The sequence below is a fragment of the Lingula anatina genome, chromosome 2 (genome assembly GCF_051362555.1).
Source record: "Lingula anatina isolate TDL-2025a chromosome 2, LinAna3.0, whole genome shotgun sequence".
NCBI classification, from domain to species: domain Eukaryota; kingdom Metazoa; phylum Brachiopoda; class Lingulata; order Lingulida; family Lingulidae; genus Lingula; species Lingula anatina.
This window is the reverse complement of record NC_141768.1, coordinates 30,143,686-30,164,921: the sequence shown is the minus strand read 5'-3', so window position 1 is coordinate 30,164,921 and position 21,236 is coordinate 30,143,686. Positions and strand designations below refer to the sequence as shown.

Sequence of the window (21,236 nt, the reverse complement as noted above, 5' to 3'; positions counted from 1 at the left end):
CGTACTGCACATTTTGCTTTCACCACCAATATGTACTTTTTGATACAGCGTAACTCGAAAACCATATGGAATAAAGAAAAAACAGAGACCATCTTCAGTGTTGGGCTTTACATGCTCTACAAAATGCAAAAAAGAATGGGTCTCTAGCATTAACGGTTCCTGAATTAGAGACAGTTTTCAGTTTCGGTATCTTATGGCCGCTACTCCCGTGAAAATGCACCGATTGACCCCAAATTTAAGGATATGAAAGATGACCTGAAGGGTAACATTTTCCAATAATATTTTTGGTTAAGTCTGTGTGGTGTCTGAATAACAGCGCAAATAATTTTTTTTTCGTAAAAAAAATTCATTTTTTTGAAAATTTTGCCCGTTTGACCTTGAAATAAAGGTCAAAGGTCAAATCCAAGGGCATATTTGAAATCTACACATATGACTTTTGTAGTCTGTAGAAATTTTTCCCATAATTCCTTCCGTAGGGTAGATAATTAGCATTTCATTTTGCCATTTTTGGACAAGGGTGCATTGCAATGAATGCCACACCTAGACCCCAATACCGACAAAGCCCAAATTTTACGTGGAACGAGTTGAGATTATAAGTGACCTAAATCCAAGAGATGGGTATGGGGGCCCTTACCGTCTAGGAGGAGAAGCGGTAACGGTAACATGGCTGCGGAGCCAGCGGAACGGACCGGACGGGACTAAAACCATGTGTACCGCCAGTGCTAACGCTGGTGGTACAATTAACTGTATAATTACCACCAATTATCTACTATTCATAACATGGACATTAAAAAAATATGATTACTACTGGGCTTCATGCACGTGCGAGTTCTAAGTCCCACAATGAAAATGCCAATATATGAAATATTAAAAAAAAAGCCAATTTAACTGGTTTTCCAACTCCAGCTGTATTTTACTCCTACGTTTCTTTCATGTAAGTTTAAGAAGAGTAAGAGTTTTTAATGGTCTCTATGGAGGCAGTGCCCAAAATCAATTTTTTCTTTAATTTTGATTATATATTACATAATGCTAAACAGCATAATAACCATCAATTTTTAATAATAAAATAAAAGTATCATGGTTATTCAGAAAATATGACTTGCAAAGGTATTCAAGCCAAATAAAGTTCAAAGTCACACCCTGAAAATGTCAATATGTGAAAGATATAAATGCTTCTGCTGCCGCCAACTGGAAATGAAAATTACACTCAACGAATCACCCATTCTTCAAATTATGTCTTCCCATAATACAACAGCAATTGTTGATGTCACAATCTTCAATGTCTTCACATAATACAACAGCAATTGTTGATGTCACAATCTTCAATATCTTTCCATAATACAACAGCAATTGTTGATGTCACAATCTTCAATGTCTTTCCATAATACAACAGCAATTGTTGATGTCACAATGTTCAATGTCTTACCATAATGCTACAGCAATTGTTGATGTCACAATGTTCAATGTATTCCCATAATGCAACAGCAATTGTTGATGTCACAATGTTCAATGTCTTACCATAATGCAACAGCAATTGTTGATGTCACAATGTTCAATGTCTTACCATAATGCAACAGCAATTGTTGATGTCACAATGTTCAATGTATTCCCATAATGCAATAGCAACTGTTGATGTCACAATGTTCAATGTATTCCCATAATCCAACAGCAACTATTGATGTCACAATGTTCAATGTCTTACCATAATACAACAGCAATTGTTGATGTCACAATGTTCAGTGTCTTACCATAATGCAACAGCAATTGTTGATGTCACAATGTTCAATGTATTATCATAATGCAATAGCAACTGTTGATGTCACAATTAACACCAAGCCGTTGTTACGTTTCTAGAGACTCACTACAATCTGTGTGATCTCTACCTTTATTCTGTACAATCCAGGTATTGGTGTCACTGGTCCACTTCTATCTGCTGACTATATGTTCTACTCTACACTACTTCTGACTACTTCACGTGAAGACACAAGACTCTAATGACAGTATATTGCAAATTCTTCTCCTTATATACTAATACATAAGGACAATTACATTACATTACAGTGATTCCTTAACAAGTCAGAGATATTGAAGCCAGTTAACAGAATTAAGACATACTGCAGGAGACCTTTAACACAATTAGACCAAGGCTGATTTAAACTTTAAATAGAAGATGAAGCCATAAATGAAGTTATTCAGTCCTGAAAACATCCTGCAGAACTTTAATGTAATTTTAACTTGGACATCTAAATACATTTATTATACGCTGACATCTGACTTGATTTGTGTAGAAGTTTAATGTAATTTACTTAAATATTCACTTAATATAATTTTAAGACATCTAAATATAATTTAATTACATATAACTTGAACTAAAATAGGGATTTTCTGAAATTAAATTTGGCCATGAAATCACCTCTATGATACAATGATCAATGTCTTCCCATAATACAACAGCAACTGTTGATGTCACAATGTTCAATGTCTTCCCATTGTAACATAAACGTGCTAACTCTGTAAGCCGCCATGCTGGAACACACGTGTATTATTCAAGTCGCTTACAACATTGTAAAATAAGAGGTGGTCGCTTAAGACAAATAAAATGTTACATCTCCCTCTTTATAATCAACTAAGATTAATAAAGTAAATAAATGCATTTAAATTAAAATAAATTCTGTTTTTGGTGTTCACAGTTCTTTGTGAGTGTTCACTTTAACTTAAAGTCTTTCAATGTTCAATGTGAGAAGAGCATTCAGAGTCTCTGATCTTCTAGTCCTTTTGTAAATTTTTTTTTTACTTTAACTTAAAATCATTTCATGCTCCACATGAATGTCTTTAACAGTCCATTTAAATGAAAGAAAAGAAAATTAAAGAAAAGTCTTTGGCTGAGTCTTTGCATCATAACTTAAAACTGCTTTAAAGCAAGTCCACATGAAAATCCACATGTAGTATTAAATTAATACTGAATCGTTCACAAAACACAAGTTATAAATTTAATCTGTCTGGCGGTTTCACCACACGACCAGATCTTGTTACAATCCTTGGGGTATTAATTGCTGGTGTCACTGTTTTTGTTGGTGTTTTACACTGATCCTTGACAATATCTCGGGTTGGTGATACGGTCTCCTCAGGTACTAATGCTGATCCTTGATAGGTGAATGTAATGGCTCATCACATGGCTCCAAGTCAACAAAATTAGGGTTATAGTGATGTGCTTTTTCTGTTGATGATCTTAAGTGCTGACGATTACGTCTGTATACACGGTCATTTCCTTCCACTATGTATGATCTTGGATGTGTATGACGTTTAACAACAATGGCTGGTGCCCATGTTTTTGAACCTGGATGAGGCTGCATTCTCACATGTTCTCCAGGGTTGAAAGCTTTCAGTTCTTTAGCACCTTTCCTTTGATCATAATAATATTTCTGCTTTAGTTTCTCCTGGCTAAAATGACGTTTCACCTCTCGTTGGTTATATGCCTGTGGTTTTAACAGATTTCGAGCTGCAGGCAGTGTGTTTCTAGGTCTGCGTCCCATTAACAACTGCGAAGGGGACAAGTTTATGCCTTCCAAAGGTGTAGTTCTGTAGTTGAGTAGAGCAAGATACTTGTCATCACATTTTTTCCACATTTTCTTCACAATTTGAATAGCTCTCTCAGCTTCCCCATTTGAACCTGGGTACTGAGGACTGGAGGTCATATGTTCAATATCATACACTTTGCAAAATTGTTTGAATTCACATGAACTAAACTGTGGTCCATTGTCTGATCTGATTTTAAGAGGTATGCCATGACAACTAAACACATATTTCATAGCATTGATTGTGGCAGTTGTAGTTGCGGCATTCAGTTCTACAACATCAATGTACTTTGAATAGTAATCAATGAGAAGTAGGTACTTCTTTGCTCCAAAGTCAAATATGTCACAACCAACTTCAGTATAGGGTAGATCTGGAGGGACGGTCGGTTTCAATGGTTCTGCGGGTAACCTGTTTTGATACTCAGAACATTTTGTGCAGTCTCTCACCATGTTTTCAATTTCCATATTCATTCCAGGCCAAAACATGACTTCCCTTCCACGCTGTTTGCATTTCACAACTCCAAGATGTGACTCGTGTATCAAGCTAAGCATGTACTTCTGTAATGACGGTGGAATAACTATTCTGAGGCCTTTGTAGATTACACCATCAAACACAGACAATTGGTCTCTGGAGTCCCAGAAATTTCTAATTTCATAAGGTGTCTCTCTACGCGTATCTGGCCATCCTTGAACAATTGTGTTGTATAGAGGCTGTAGCTCTCTTTGCATTCTTGTTCTAATATCAGAGTATCTCTCGCTGCTCACAGAGATCATATCAATTAAACATATATCATCTAGTCCTGTCACGTCAGAACTGGTGTCTGGTAAGTATGCTCTCGACAATGTATCTGCTACCACCATATCTTTGCCTTTCCTGTATACAACATTGAGATTGTACCACTGTAGACGTAGCAACATCTTCTGCAATCTCATTGGAGCTGACAGTAATGGCTTCTTAAGAATGCTCTCTAATGGCTTGTGGTCTGTGTACACTGTTGTTTCCTTACCGAAGATGTAGCAGTGGAATTTTATAGCTCCATGGACAATGGCGAGCATTTCCTTCTCTATTTGAGCATAACGCATTTCAACATCAGTAAGAGAACGTGACGTGTATGCTATAGGTCGGCCATCTTGTATTAGCACTGCCCCTAGTCCACTTCTTGATGCATCACACTGAATCTCTACGGGCTTGTTCACATCATAATAAGCTAATACAGGCGGTGTGCTACACAAGTGTTTGAGTTCCTCAAAACTTGCTTGTTGCTCATGTTCCCACTTGAATGACACATCATTCTTCAATAATGCTCTCAGTGGGGCATCCACCTGACTCGGGTTTGGTATGAACTTGGCTAGATACTGTACAAGACCAAGTATTCTTCGTATTCCATCCTTATCTGTGGGTGGTGTCATCTCAGTTATTGCGTGCACTTTTTCTGGATCTGGGCTCAGGCCCTCTGCTGTGAGGATATGTCCCACATACTGAACTCTGGGCTGACGCACCTGACACTTATCAAAATTGAGCTTTAGGTTGTATTCAGTAGCTCTCTGAATAACCTTCTTGAAAATCGAATCATGATGCTCACGATCTGTGCCTGCTATCAATATGTCATCCATTATAGCTGTGGCACCTTCTATGCCTTCAAGCATTTCATCCATGATTCTCTGAAAGATTTCTGGCGCTGATTAAATACCAAAGGGTAGGCGAAGCCATCTGTACCTGCCAATTGGAGTGTTGAAAGTAGTCAAAAAGGATGACTGCTCATCAAGCTGTATCTGCAAAAATCCCTGTGTGGCGTCTAACACAGAAAACACTGTGGCTTTTGGAATACTAGCTACAACTTCTTCAATAGTTTTCAGTGGATGATGCTCTCTTTTGATTGCATTGTTCAAATCACATGGGTCTATACAGATTCTCACTTTATCATTTCTTAATGAAACAACCATTGAACTGACCCATTCAGTTGGCTCATGGACTCGGGTAATGAAGCCATCTGATTCCATTTCCTGTAATTTCTCTACGATGCGTGGCTTCAGTGATGCTGGCTGTCGTCTGGCTGGATGTATAACTCCCTTTGCTGTTGGGTCTATCTTTATGGTATGCTTGCCTGGTAGCGTACCTGTGTTCTTGGCAAGTTCAGTGAAATCATCTACACTGTTTACCTTTTTACTCTGACTCTATGGAGGAGCCCAAGTTTCTCTGAAACTTCACCGTTAATGACATTTTCCTGGTCTATGTCTACTACTTCAAAGTCAACTGGCAACTGAGTAGTATTGTATGCCACTGAAAGCTGTGCTTTTCCGATTGGGCGGATCTTGTGATTAGAGTAGGAGCGAAGAACTTTAGTTGTTTGGTTCAAGTTCTTGTGAAGACTAAGTTTTTCATAATCAGCTTTCACTAGAATGTTACATTTTGCTCCAGTATCTATACGAAATTTAAGTGGCTTGTCTTGGACATCTAGTGTCACTATCCATTTATCTTCAGCTGCACTGACAGAGTCAACATTTTCATCATCAACTTCAGTTGTATGAATGTACAGTGGATCATTGTTGCTATCTTCACTCACTGAATCATCATAGTAAACATCATTATCACTTTCCTGTAAAGTGTGTACTGCCTTGGCTTTTCGTTTTCTGCATACTGAATACCAATGGTCTGGTTTCTTACAATATCTGCATTTGGTTCCTTTTGCCGGGCAAGTATTGTTTCTATGGGCTGTTGCAATATCTAAACCACACTGACCACATTTCTTGTTCTTTTGCTTCCAAGGTACGTGTTCCTGTCTCTTAGAGGCTTGTGAGGGATTTCTACTAGCATGGCTTTCCTTACTCTTATGTGACTTGTGATTAATGGCGGAAACTTCAACTTCTGGTCTTAGAATCTTCATTTGTTGCTGGGATGACTCATACTGTCTGCCTATTTCTAATGCTTGAGCTAGAGTAAGTCTTTCCCCTTTTTCTAACAGTTTCTCTTGAACTCGAGGATAATACACCCCACGTATTATACAGTCAATTAAAATGTCTTCAGCGTCTTGGTACTCACAATCCATAAGAATCAATCTGATGTCTTTTATAAAATTGTCAAATGTCTCACCTTCCTCCTGCTTCCTTTTCTGGAGGTTAAATCTTTGTGCACGTTTGTTTTTTCTGGGTCTTACATAATTTTCAAGCTTGCCGAATATTGCTTCTGGTTTATCCTCTTCATCTTCTTCCCAAGTGAATGTTTTGTAAATTTCTCTCCCTTGTTTTCCAATCCACATGCCTAACCATCCTGCCCTTATCTTATCATCGGTTTGTGATAGTGGACCCTTGAAAACGAGCTCAGCATGCTGTCGGAATCGAGTAAATTCCAAGTACAAATTTTTAGACTCCCAATCGAAACTGGGTTGCTCGAATGCATACGCCATTTTAATTAGTGTCTCGCACAATTAAAAATGTTATGTGGCATGTGTAAGGACTCACTAATAGCTTGAAAAGTTCAACTTCTGACACCATGTAACATAAACGTGCTAACTCTGTAAGCCGCCATGCTGGAACACACGTGTATTATTCAAGTCGCTTACAACATTGTAAAATAAGAGGTGGTCGCTTAAGACAAATAAAATGTTACACCCATAATACAACAGCAACTGTTGATGTCACAATGTTCAATGTCTTTCCCTAATACAACAGCAACTGTTGATGTCACAATGTTCAATGTCTTTCCATAATACAACAGCAACTGTTGATGTCACAATGTTCAATGTCTTTCCATAATACAACAGCAACTGTTGATGTCACAATGTTCAATGTCTTTCCATAATACAACAGCAATTGTTGATGTCACAATAACAATGTCTTTCCATAATAGCAGCAATTGTTGATGTCACAATGTTCAATGTCTTTCCATAATACAACATCAATTGTTGATCTCACAATGTTCAATGTCTTTCCATAATACAACAGCAATTGTTGATGTCACAATGTTCAATGGCTTCCCATAATACAACAGCAATTGTTGATGTCACAATGTTCAAAGTCTTCCCATAATACAACAGCAATTGTTGATGTCACAACGTTCAATGGCTTCCCATAATACAACAGCAATTGTTGATGTCACAATGTTCAATGTCTTCCCATAATGCAATAGCAACTGTTGATGTCACAATGTTCAATGTCTTTCCATAATACAACAGCAAATGTTGATGTCACAATGTTCAATGTATTCCCATAATGCAATAGCAACTGTTGATGTCACAATGTTCAATGTCTTCCCATAATACAACAGCAACTGTTGATGTCACAATGTTCAATGTCTTCCCATAATACAACAGCAACTGTTGATGTCACAATGTTCAATGTCTTCCCATAATACAACAGCAACTGTTGATGTCACAATGTTCAAAGTCCTACCATAATACAACAGCAATTGTTGATGTCACAATATTCAATGTCTTTCCATAATACAACAGCAATTGTTGATCTCACAATGTTCAATGTCTTTCCATAATACAACAGCAATTGTTGATGTCACAATGTTCAATGGCTTCCCATAATACAACAGCAATTGTTGATCTCACAATGTTCAATGTCTTTCCATAATACAACAGCAATTGTTGATGTCACAATGTTCAATGGCTTCCCATAATACAACAGCAATTGTTGATGTCACAATGTTCAAAGTCTTCCCATAATACAACAGCAATTGTTGATGTCACAATGTTCAATGGCTTCCCATAATACAACAGCAATTGTTGATGTCACAATGTTCAATGTATTCCCATAATGCAATAGCAACTGTTGATGTCACAATGTTCAATGTATTCCCGTAATTCAACAGCAACTATTGATGTCACAATGTTCAATGTCTTACCATAATACAACAGCAATTGTTGATGTCACAATGTTCAATGTCTTTCCATAATACAACAGCAAATGTTGATGTCACAATGTTCAATGTATTCCCATAATACAACAGCAACTGTTGATGTCACAATGTTCAATGTCCTCCCATAATACAACAGCAATTGTTGATGTCACAATATTCAATGTCTTTCCATAATACAACAGCAATTGTTGATGTCACAATAATGATGTCTTTCCATAATACAACAGCAATTGTTGATGTCACAATGTTCAATGGCTTCCCATAATACAACAGCAATTGTTGATGTCACAATGTTCAATGTCTTCCCATAATACAACAGTAACTGTTGATGTCACAATGTTCAATGTCTTTCCATGATACAACAGCAATTGTTGATGTCACAATCTTCAATGTCTTTCCATAATACAACAGCAAATGTCGAAGTCACAATGTTCAATGTCTTCCCATAATACAACAGCAATTGTTGATGTCACAATGTTCAATGTCTTTCCATAATACAACAGCAATTGTTGATGTCACAATGTTCAATGTCTTCCTATAATACAACAACTATTGTTGATGTCACAATGTTCAATGTCTTTCCGGCAATTGTTGTTTAAATGCCAATGCTCAATAAATTTTCATAATACAACAAGAGATACCAAATTGAATACAATATGCAGCAAAGTTTTATCTGGCATTATAAGGTGGTAAAGTGACCAAAATGATTTTCTTACCTGCCTTCCCTCATGACTGGGCCTATTCTGCAGGTTATACAGTGGTTAAAAGCTCTGAGATGCTTAGGGCAGCCACACTTTGTAAAGCACATCAGATAACAATACTGTAGTATGGGGTGACTGCATGAAGCTGCAATCTTCCTGGATAGCACATCTTACAGTGTATCATATCAGTTCTCTAAGTCCATCTTCTCCTTTTTTTGACAATATACCACATCTATTTCCTAACACTAAAATTCAAAGAAATAAAATATTTAAAACTTATTTGCATTTGTCATGAAAGAAAATAATTAAAACTAGAGAACAAAGCTGATAAATATACAAACACCAAAATTTTTTTCAACAATGCTAAAACAAGGCAGCAAAATTGTCAAATGTACAAACAACAAGAGATAACTATACTGAAATGAGTTTTCAACACTTTTTTACACAAAACAAAATAATCAATTATCGGTCATTTTTATATGATCAATAAGACAATTGCTGAGATAGGAATAGTACAGAATGGTGATCTGCAGACAATACTGAGACATTCTGAACTGGTTTCCATGATTCATGCTCTGCAATAACTCACAATCTACCCATTAGAATGTTACACATTCTACATACAGTTTTTCATCTTACGGTAATGTGCCATGAATTTCGAACAGCTCTTAAATGTGTAACAATTTAAAAATCAGTCGTCTGGAGTTTCTTATGGACCATGAATTTCGACCAGTAAGCAAGTTTGCGCAATCTTGATTTTCGTGAATTCCGTACACATTAAAATCGGCCATTGGGCTATTTTTGCGCTCATAAAGATCTAACAGTCGACAATGTTGCCCTAGCGTACCTTTACCTGAGTACTTTGTGTGTGGCCCCAGGCAAGATAATGATTGGTACAGTTAGCTTAGGATGCTAAACAACATCGTCATCACCATTCATTAAGATAACAGGAGAATCAATTATGAGTTGCACTGTCGTACTGTCAATTCTTTACCGGAGTACTCAGTGTGAGATAGCAATCGGTAGTTTTGCTGAGGCGAACAATAGCATTGTCAACAGTAGGCACTTCAGTAACAGAACAAAAGAAGCAATTAAAAACTGCAATAAAGATTACCACTATTGTTTTCTTGTCTCGCTCAGATCGTTCACGATCTCCGGCTTATGAAGTCCATTGAACAAATATGAAAACTACCTTCTTGTTTCGCTCAGATCGCTGTTGATATCCTGGTGACGATCTTCCGCTAACAAAGTCCTTGGAAGAAATAGGAAAATTGCCTTTCTGTCTTGCTTGGATTGCTAACAAATATGAAAATTGCCTTTTCGGTTTTGTCTAGATTATTATCACTCACGTGTTTGTTTGAAGATGGTTTAAATCATAAAATGTACATACTTTTCAAATTGGTGCAACTATGTGCCAGGAAATCAGTTGTGTTGTCGGACAGCTGCTGGTCAAGATTGGGTTGCCTGACCAAAAAAAAAGTGGTTGTAAAAGGCAACCACACAACCATGGATACCGAGCCCTGCACCTAGGGGTACCCCCCCCCCCCCCCCCCCCCCCAACGACCTACCGTAGTATATGTGATTGTAGACAACAATCAGCAGTTATCTTGGTTGCAGTGCACGGTGGAGAGAGACCATAATACACAGTTTGACTGCTGTGGTAAAGGCTACAGTACCTGTGCGCTGTACATATCAATCTGCGGTTGTAGTTGCCTCCCTGCACAGCAGAGAGAGGCCATAATGCCGAGGCCAGCTAGTTTCGCTTTTGAAAAAGGACACTACTGATAATGATGCTGTTTTGTGTCCCTAGCCAACAGTAACACTTGTTATCTAGCACCTTCAGCCGTACAGAGTGATCGTGTGAAAGTATGTGTATCCCTTGGGTCGCAATTACCGACAATCACCCATCATTCATCATGGTAACTCTAAATAGATCGTTGAAAGAAGGTAACATAAGGCCTAGTGACGAACAGACAACTTCTGGTCAAAACTGACCGAATTCCATGAAATTTTAACGTTTGGAAGTTCTGAGCACCCCCATTTCATGAATTACAACTAAAACGATCTTTTCCCAAATTTAATTATTTTCTACTGTACGAAATTCATGGCACATTACCGTAATTCCTGTTTATCCACAAACCGAAATACTACTATCCTAGTCAAAAGTAATAGGAAGGTACTTCAGTGTTATACATTAAACAAAGTATCCATGCAACTGTAACTTATCTGGATTGAAAGAAAACAGCAAAATAGTGTAATAACCAAAGATTGTTGAAATGAATCTATCATAAAGTCCAATTTAGAAATCTAATCTGGAAGGCTATAAATGACACTATGAAGGTAAAACTTTTGGCATACATTTTTAGGATAATGGAGCTATTAAAGGGCAAAAGATTCCCAATTTTATACATTTGTATTTTATTTATTTAGTAAATTATTATCTTATCTTATCTTATCTTATCTTATCTTATCTTATAAATACTCTTTTTAAGTGCCAGGTTGAAACCAGTAATGACAGCTGCAGTATATTAATGGCTTCCATGTCATGCCTGTCAACCTGCCATTTCATACCTAATGGGAAACAATGTTTATGCATGCATGTACTAGTGTATTACACCCCATTTCCATAGATTTTTAGATCGATCTATCCCTGTGGGGAGTCTCACTAGATTACTGTCAGCTTGGCCGGCTTAAGCGTCTGTCCCGCCTACTAAAAGCTGTAAGGGGGTAATTAACTATGGTGCCCGCTCGGCTGACTGCAATTTAGCGTGAACCCCCAGGGAGTTAGGTCGATCTAAATCTTAATCTTTAGATCGATCTAAATCTCTGGGAAAGCACCCTAAGTCAGAGAAGCTAACCCTGAGTTACATGCATCCTAACATGCACCTTACCATCTTACATTGGAGAAATAACAGAAATTGACTTAAACGATTTTACTGTACTTGGTAAGTTTTCAACAAAATGTGGCAAGTGCAATAATATGTTTAAGTGGCCAACAACAAAAGATGAAATCTGGATAAGTTTTGAAAAGATTATCCAGAAACTACCTGATCCACCCTACTCTTCTCGAAAGAGCAAATGATGTTTTACAACACCACCAGACATTTTGAACGGTTTAAATGATCGCATAATTTAGACTACTGTTTTACCTAACCTCTGTTGCTAAGATAATAAAATAAACTCTTTTTCTGGTAAAATATGGAATGTAAATTCTACAGACGTAGGAATCAACATATTAGTAATGAAATGTATCCAGTAGTGGTAAAGGTATGTATGTGGTCCTTGAAAAGCAAAACACCAATTGTAACCATTTACCATTTGTTGATTTGAATAAATGTTTTATTAATTTTGCTTTCTTATCGTGTGACATTTGTCATATCTGTAATACTACGAATCCCGAATTCAGCTTCTAAAGTTTACTTTTAACTTAAAAAAATTACAAGGCAGCAAAGCTGTCAAATGTACAGACAAAAAGCAGGAAATAACTATACACAAAATAGGCTTCTGTCAATTCTGATGCAAAAGTACATTATGTTAAACTGCAAATTCAACATCAAATTTTAATTATGCTCAACAGGTAATACCAATGTAAGTAAAACGTGTAACAAGCATAAGGCTTCAGGCCCATGGGAGTTCAAGTTCACACTTTGAAAATGTATAACTTCCAGAAAAAGAAGCCAATTAGACTACTTTTCCAACTTAGGTTGCATTTTAGTCCTGCATTTCTTTTTTGAACATTTGGCAATCATAAGTAACATGGTTTTCCCATAATGGTCATCATGGCAGCAGCACCCATAATTGTTTTCTTCTATTCTGATGCAATATTACTATTGGTTAACAGCATAATGACCGTCAATTTTCAATAATAAAATATACGTATCATGGATTTTCAGAAAATGTGACTAGCATGGGTCTTCAAGCATGTAGAACTTCAAAGTCACACCTTGAAAATGCCAATATGTGAAATATGCTGAAAAGTGAAAAAAAGCATGACTTCTACAATAATGGCCTGATCATGCTGATTTTCGAACTTGACCTGCGTTTTATGAATATTCATCAGCTCTGTAAATATAAAGCCCAAAAGTAAAACTGCCTTCCACTTATCGTGTTTACAATGAAAGTGCAAGGCGCCGGTGACGGCGCTGACGGCGACGACAGACGCAAGTGATGGCAATATGTACAGACACATCTGTACATATTTACTGTACTGTTTGAGAACAGTAAGTGACATGGTTTTTCTTAAATGGTCATCATGGGAGCAGTACCCAAAGTAGGTTCTTTTCAAATTTTGATGCAATATTACATAATGTTTAACAGCATAATGACCATCAATTTTTAATAATAAAATATTAGTATCATGGATATTCAGAAAATGTGACTAGCAAAGGTCTTCAGGCCCATGGAACTTCAAAGTCACAACTTGAAAATGCCAAAATGTAAACAAGACAGCACTGTTCTGAAATGTTTTTTTTTCTCCATTTTTAACAATTTTTAACATAAAATTAACAGCTTACTGCCATTTTTATATGATCAACTAAGAAAATTGATGAGATGGGAAAAATATCAATAGAGCAGTGTTAAATGTCCAATATATTCCATTCTGAGATTCTGAACATAGTGAATGATTGAATCTGACAATCTGCAATGATATGAGTTTATTTCCATTTTTGAAACTTTATTACACAATACATGATAACAAATTAACCATCATTTTTACAAAATCAACTAACAATGTTGTAAAGATGCAGGAAATGTCAAACAAACACTTTTAATATCTTATTAATTAAATAATGAAACTGTTAACATGCCTAAGAATTGAATCTGAGGAAATGTGAAAAAACAACATAACTTCTAAAATAATGGCCCGATTATGCTGATTTTTTAACTCAACCTGCGTTTAAGCAGGATTGACCACTCCTGTGAGTTTAATGACAATTGGTCTGTTTTTCGTATATTGTGTTTACAGTGTTGCATATATGCTGAAAAGTGAAAACTAGACAGCACTGTGCTGAAATGGGTTTATTTCCATTTTTAACACTTTTTTAATATAAAACATAAACAGTTTACTGCCATTTTTATATGATCAACTAAGAAAATTGATGAGATGGGACAAATATCAATAGAACTGTGTCAAATGTCCAATTTCCTCCATTCTGACATTCTGAACATAGTAAATGATTGAATCTGACTGATATGAGTTTATTTCCATTTTTGACACTTTATTACACAATACACGATAACAAGTTTACCATCATTTCTGCATAATCAACTAACAATGTTGTAAAGATGCAGGAAATGTCAAACAAACACTTATATGTGTCTTATTAATTAAATAATAAGACTGTTAACATGCCTAAGAATTGAATTTGAGGAAATGTGAAAAAACAGCATGACTTCTAAAACAATGGCCCGATTATACTAATTTTCAAAGTCAACCTGCATTTTAGTAAGATTGACCACTCCTGTGAGTTTAATGACAATTGGTCTATCTGTTTTTCTTATATTGTGTTTACAGTGTTGCATATATGCTAAAAAGTGAAAAAACAGCATAACTACTAAAATAGTGGCCCGATCATGCCGATTTTCGAACTTGACCTGTGTTTTAGTAAGATTGATTACTCCTGTGAGTTTCATGACAACAGGCCTATCGGTTTTCCTTAAAATGTGTTAACAGGGTTGCATATATGCTGAAAAGTGAAAAAACAGCATAACTTCTACAATAATGGCCCGATCATGCTGATTTTCGAACTTGACCTGCGTTTTATGAATATTCATCAGCTCTGTAAATATAAAGCCAAAAAGTAAAACTGCCCTCCACTTATCATGTTAACAAGGAAAGTGCACGGCGCCGGCATTGGCGACGGCATCAGCGACGGCGACGACAGACGCAGGTGATGGCAATATGTACAGACACATCTGTGTCTGTATATAAAAATGAATACTGTTGCTTTGGACCTAACCTTCATTACCAAACTGTTTATTTTTCATTTGCACATTGGATATGTTTGTGCTGATTGATCTACATTCATATTACAATAGATGGATAGCACTTTGTTTATAAACAACTAGTATGATATAAAAGCCTGTTCCCAGTGATTTCTAAAATCATTGTTTAAATTGGAATACCTCAGGCTTTGTATTTATAGAAAACATGTGACTTATTACCAAAGTGTTTGCACCACATTTTCTATAATTGAAGAGAAATGTTAAATTGGTAACAATATTTTTGAATTCATACAAAATCTTGGCAACTGAATCAAAAAATGGAACCTATGACCTATGGAATGATTGAATTATAACCCAATTTAGATGTTACCTAACCTCCATAACGAAAAATTATTGTATTATGTTTACACGTGGATATTTCTTGAAATACAGTAATGGTTTGGGTTAAAATTCTTCTGCTTCTATCTGAATACCTCTTCATTAAAATATTGTGAAAAGTTTCACAGTTTTGCAAAGTTCATATTTCTGCATTTCTCATTTTGGAATTGTACCCTTTCTTCTGGAATGACCGAGATGCTATGAAATGTTAATTAGCATGGTTCACCACCTCCCCTTCTCTTTATATAATAACAACAAACTTTTTATCCAATTACATCTAGCTCAGCATGCACTCCTAATTTATATACTTTAATTTACTATTAATAGATGTTAATTAGCATTGTTCACCACCTCCCCTTCTCTTTATATTATAACAGCAAACTTTTTATTCAATTGCATCTAGCTCAGTATGCATTCCTTATTTAAATACTTTCATGATATAGTATTAACAGATGTCAGAGAAGTCTTTATTGTAACACAACAAAAAATAAATCTTGTTTTAAACTTATCAAGGAAATTGTCACAACCACTTCAAAAACATTATGCTTAACCTCGAAGCCACGAAATACCCAAAAGCTCATGTTAGTCTGAATGAAGTGAAAACAATGATTTAAAAAAATGGGAAGGACCTAAGTGCAAGTGTAATCTCTGCAACGCCATGGAATGATGTCTCAATGTAAACTTAATTAATTACCCACTATAATCATGTATCATACTATGTCAGCTGCTAGGCCTTATTTTCCTGTTGTAATTTCAATCAACAGAAGTATTTAGAAACAATAGTAGTAAACACTGTATCATTATTTAATTTATGGTGACAAGCTGTATTTCAGTCCTACCATTCTTTTCTGTAGGTTTGAGAATTGTAAGTATCTGGTTTAATTACTTTAAATTGCCATTACTGTGGCAGTGCCCAAAATAGGGTTTTCTTCAAGTTAGATGCAATACTACATACATAATGCTTATAATCACCACCAATTTTAATGTTGTACTGCACATGATAGGTATTTAGAAATGAGACTAGCAAAAGTCTTCAGGCCCATTGAAGTTCAAAGGCATACTTTGAAAATACCATGATGAAAAAAAATTGAATTTTCCATACACACAAATACACACACATACACACAAACTCCTTTAATTACAACAAAAAAAAAAAGTACCGGTATACTATCAGACTGGTTTTAAAATGCCAGTTGTATCAAAGTCATAAAATATTCAGTATTGAAAGTTTAAAGACAGGCAATTTTTTTCCATGAAATAGGGTATCTGCATTGCATATTACGTATATATATATGTACTGGTAAGAATAATACATACTGAAAAAAAAACATAACTTTTAAAAAAACTGATGAAGCTGGTTTTGAAATCCAACCTGTATCTAAGTCACATTTGTCAGTCCTATAAGTTTTTATGAAAGGTGTTATCTTTATGCCATATACTATATGCTGAAAAATAAAACAAAAAGCACATAAATTCTAGAAAAATGGTCCCATCAAGCCAATTTCCAGACTCATCCTGTATATTGATACTATTGATCAGTCCTTCAGTCCTGCAAGTTTGAAGACAACAAGCCTGCCAATTTTCCTTGAAATGTGTTATCTGTATAGCATATATTACAGTGGCAGATTTAGAGGGAGGGGCCAGGGGGGTCCTGAACCCCCCCCCCCCCCTTACGATTTCTGGTCTCCTCTTGAAATTAGAATTTTGACTAGCTGAATCATAGTTCTAAACTGTACCAAATGCATGGCACCGTTCGCCCTCTAAAATACCAGAATTTTTCAGGGCCCTCTGAAGGGCCCTAAACCCCGTGCCAAGTGTGTGTGTGTGTATATGTTCTGCCAGTTTGAAGACAACAGATCTATCAGTTTTCAACTTATTGACAATGAAAGTGCACAACTAAAACAAAAATGCAAGTTAGCAATAGTTGAAATCACAATTTCCAATGTCTTTCCATTATAAAACAGCAATTATTGTTATTTAAATGTTCATTCTTTTAACACAACAAGAGAAACCAATGTGAGGCAAAGTTCTATCTGGTGTTATGCGGTGGTAAAGTTACCAAAATGATTTTCTTCGATCCCTCATAACTTTGACCCATTCATTGTATGTATGTTGCATTATATGTTGTGTAATGTACGTATATGACAAACATTAAAATAGTATATATGAACTGCAGAGGTTTAATTAGCAAGAACCAAGTTCAAAGATGAGATATTTGATTTTTGTTTGAGAAAGTATGACATTGCTTAACTGAATGCCAAGCACTATGAAAACAAGGCAGCAAAGCTGTTAAATATACTGTCATACATGTAAAGCAGATAATAATAATTCAACAATGTACAAAACAGGTTTGTTGTCAATTTTTATGTAATATTACTTTGTTTGCCAGCAAAATCACAATCACTTTTCCATAATGTGCACAAGTAAATAAAGGGATAACCATGCTTATACCACACTAGACAATGGTTCACCTATCCTTTCCAACATGTAAAGTTACACGGTGGTCCACTGAGACTACAACACACTTTAAGGTGATGCCAGATGCAAAACAAAGACAAACCCATCCCTATATGATAATGAAAAACTATCATAAATCAATCACTTCTGTCAAAAACTCATAAAATTTCACCGACCAGAAATTAACATGTTAATGAGAGCCCAAAGCAGCCTAGAGAGATTGCAATAAGGTCGCGCGACATGGTTATTTAAAGTAACAGCCCGGATTATCCACGCTGGCTCCGCAAGGTGGCGCCAGTGGTAGGCGGGCATCACAGTGACACGGCTCATACAGACAACAGTGGCGAAGGTGTCAGGTGCTTTAAATATTTCCCTTGACAGTGATTATTTTTCATTTTATTCACGAATTTGGTATTTATACCGCAATGGTACATAAGCATTGTGCTTCTGGCACCTGTAACAGCGACTCAAGGCACGCTGACAGGCCGCATATGGCAGGTGTTTTTTTCGTGCCATTTCCCAAACCAAAAACGAATGTGGAGAAGTGCAAGCGGTGGGTTCATTTATGTGGAAGGCATGTGGAGCAGTTCAACATAGACAAGGTTTCTAAATACACCTTCTTGTGTAGCAAACATTTTGTTGGTGGAAACGGGCCCACAGAGGAAAACCCTGATCCGATATCTGCACGAGCGTGTCCAGAACAAGTAAGTACATAAAACAGTAGGGCCCTGTGTTTTTACGGGTAGAGTCCTGAATAACACTACCGTTACCGATACTTTGAAGAATGCATCTTAATTATACATCCGGACAAAATGTAATACGATGCAATATTTATTAAAGACATAAAAAATAAAACAATTTTCTCAGAGAATTTTTAAAGGTGTAATATAATACTACCGGTTGGTTTTACCGATATATGCATTTCATATCAAACAGGTGTCCAAGATAAACCGCCGTCAGAGAAAAGCCCCCAAGCAGAGAACATTTCAACTCAGACATACTGAGAAACTGGCAAAAAATGAGCAACTAGAGGTTGCTGAGGCTTTATTAGATTTGGGCAGAAATCGTCCGCCGACATGTCAAACCCCTGAAATCCATAAATTGTCTCTTGAGATCAGTAACGCTTTGCCAAGTCAAGAATCTGAACAAGAAATCACTCTGCAGGTAAGCTAAATTTTCTATTGGCGTTTTTGTTATTTAATCAACTAGGTTGTTAACTGGTAGCCCTTTTCATAATATTAGTGACAAACTCTTTCAGATAACGATCTCACACTAAAAGCGGTGTAAGACCAGTTATCAGTGCTGTCATCTTTACCTGCCAGGTGGTTAGCTGGGCTTGTCATTTGAATGTGTTCACTTATTTAACCCTGCTTTTTTCGAAATTTTGATTTGATTTCCTAAACTCACATTTGTGACTGGCTTTTCGCCACAATTACATATGGAATGAAAACGAAACTGTTTTGAGTAACACATTCCAGTGCAGTTTTTAGGCATTGTGCAATCTTCTGTTGTTCGGAATTATTTTAATAATTAAAATACCTTTCTTGCTTTTGACCATAAAAAATGTCACTTTCACTTGTAATGGTTTTATTTTTCGGAGGAATTATTCACTGTCATGCATTTCAGTATCCGTCAACATGCCAAACCACTGAAATCCAAGATTTTGCCATTGACACCTTCAACGATCCGCCTTATCAAGAATCTGAACAAGGCAACGTTCGACAGGTATTATTTAATCTCTAACATCGTTTTTGTGATTTTATCAACTGTGTTGTTTAGTGCCAGTCCTTTTCATGGGTACTATAGTAGCAAACTTCCTTAGAAAACCATCCAACACTAACAGCGGTGTAAGACCAGTTATCAGTGCTGTCATCTTTACCTGGCAGGTGGTTAGCTGGGCTTGTCACTTGACTGTGTCACTTGATTTACGCTGAATCAAAGTCGCTATTTAATTTTTTATTTTAAAAGTTTGATTTCTAATTTGCTTCTTTGTTGATGGCTTAACGCCAGCATAATAAATGAAATTAAAATGACACTGTTTTAAAGAAAACGACGCAACTGCGGTTTTTAGTCATCGCGCCAATTTTATTTTAATATTAACACCTTTCTAAATTTAAGCAAGTAAAAGATAACATTCACACATTTGATTGTTCTTCTTTGTGTAAGAATTAGTTTTTCATTTCAGTATCGCAGCTTCGGGGTACAGACAGATGACCTGTTATGCAACTGCAACAAAGATGTGGAGACCACAGATGCCTCAGCACAGACCGTGTACACGAAATACGAACTCCAAGCAAAGATTGAGACCATAGCCCTAAAAAATGAACTAGTTCGTGCCCGGACTGTCGCCCCAACTAAAGCTTTCCAAGATAAGACAGACGCTCCTCTGCTGACAATTGATGGTATAAAGGATGATAAAAAGACATTCTTCTTTTTCACCGGTTTGGAGTATTTGCACTTTTTAGCCTTGTTTACTTTCCTCGGTCCGGCAGTTAATAATTTGACATACTGGAACGGCAAATCAACAAATAAATTACCTAGCAGAAGAAAGACCAAACCCATTGATGAACTTTTCATGACACTGGTTCGGCTTAGGAGAGGTTATTCTTTTTTTAGTATGAGTTTTTTCTTTAAGTTATCACAGACAGTCATAAGGTCAATATTTACAACTTGGATTCAACTTCTTTATCATCATTTTAATGACTTACGACCCCAGATGTTTGCAGACCGCCTTGAGGCCATTTCTTCCTAAGTCGTTTAGAAGTTTCCAGAATGTCCGATGTTCAGTGGACTGTACCGAATTTTATGTCCAAATGCTGAAAGATTTCGCCCGACAAGGGAATTTATACTCTAGTTATAAGCATCATCACACTTTCAAATGTTGCATAGCGGTAGCCCCGAATGGTTCTGGTGTATTCGTTTCTCATTTGTTTGAAGGGTCTATTAGTGACAGGGAAATTTTCAAAAAGTGTGGTATTTTAGATTATCTAAATCCTGGTGACATGATTCTTGTAGACCGTGGATTCACCGTAAAGGACATTTTACAAGAATTACATGTTGATGTCAACATGCCAGCTTTTTTAAACGGCCGTGAGAGCCTCACTCCCCAGGAAGAACTTTTGACTAAACGATTGGCAAAGGCACGAATTCACGTTGAAAGATATAACGGCAGAGTGAAGAACTTTAAATTAATTTCAGGCACGATTCCTTTGAGTTTGGCTCCACTAGCCAGCCAGTCAGTATTTGTAGTATGCTGCTTGGTCAATTTTCAAGACCAGTTAGCTAAGTGATCTGTACATACAAAACTCATAAGCA

At 36.4% G+C, this 21,236-nt stretch overlaps 2 protein-coding genes across 7 annotated transcripts in view; one reads left to right on the top strand and one right to left on the bottom strand.

Annotated features, from left to right (window-relative positions):
* Nucleotides 1-21,236, bottom strand: part of LOC147763549 (putative actin-related protein 2/3 complex subunit 2) — a 31,086-nt gene that overhangs the window by 4,871 nt on the left and 4,979 nt on the right. For all 6 annotated transcript variants that reach the window (XM_087004560.1, XM_087004564.1, XM_087004563.1 and 3 more), the window contains exon 2: nt 9,156-9,385. In XM_087004560.1, the coding sequence (XP_086860686.1) occupies nt 9,156-9,247 (92 nt within the window). In that variant the 5' untranslated portion in view covers nt 9,248-9,385. The remainder of the gene's footprint in view (nt 1-9,155; nt 9,386-21,236) is intronic.
* On the top strand, nt 18,143-20,704 carry LOC147763550 (uncharacterized). Its single transcript, XM_087004557.1, has 4 exons — nt 18,143-18,625; nt 18,858-19,085; nt 19,548-19,646; nt 20,107-20,704. Exons 1-4 carry the CDS (start codon nt 18,347-18,349, stop codon nt 20,671-20,673), a joined length of 1,173 nt encoding a protein of 390 aa, XP_086860683.1. The 5' UTR covers nt 18,143-18,346; the 3' UTR covers nt 20,674-20,704.

Excerpts from the sequence above, each read along its gene's own strand:
- LOC147763550 (XM_087004557.1), top strand. The coding sequence starts at position 18,347 with ATGGTACATAAGCATTGTGCTTCTGGCACCTGTAACAGCGACTCAAGG. Across the intron at positions 18,626-18,857 it reads CACGAGCGTGTCCAGAACAA|GTGTCCAAGATAAACCGCCG; the intron begins GTAAGTACATAA and ends CATATCAAACAG. Across the intron at positions 19,647-20,106 it reads AACAAGGCAACGTTCGACAG|TATCGCAGCTTCGGGGTACA; the intron begins GTATTATTTAAT and ends TTTTCATTTCAG.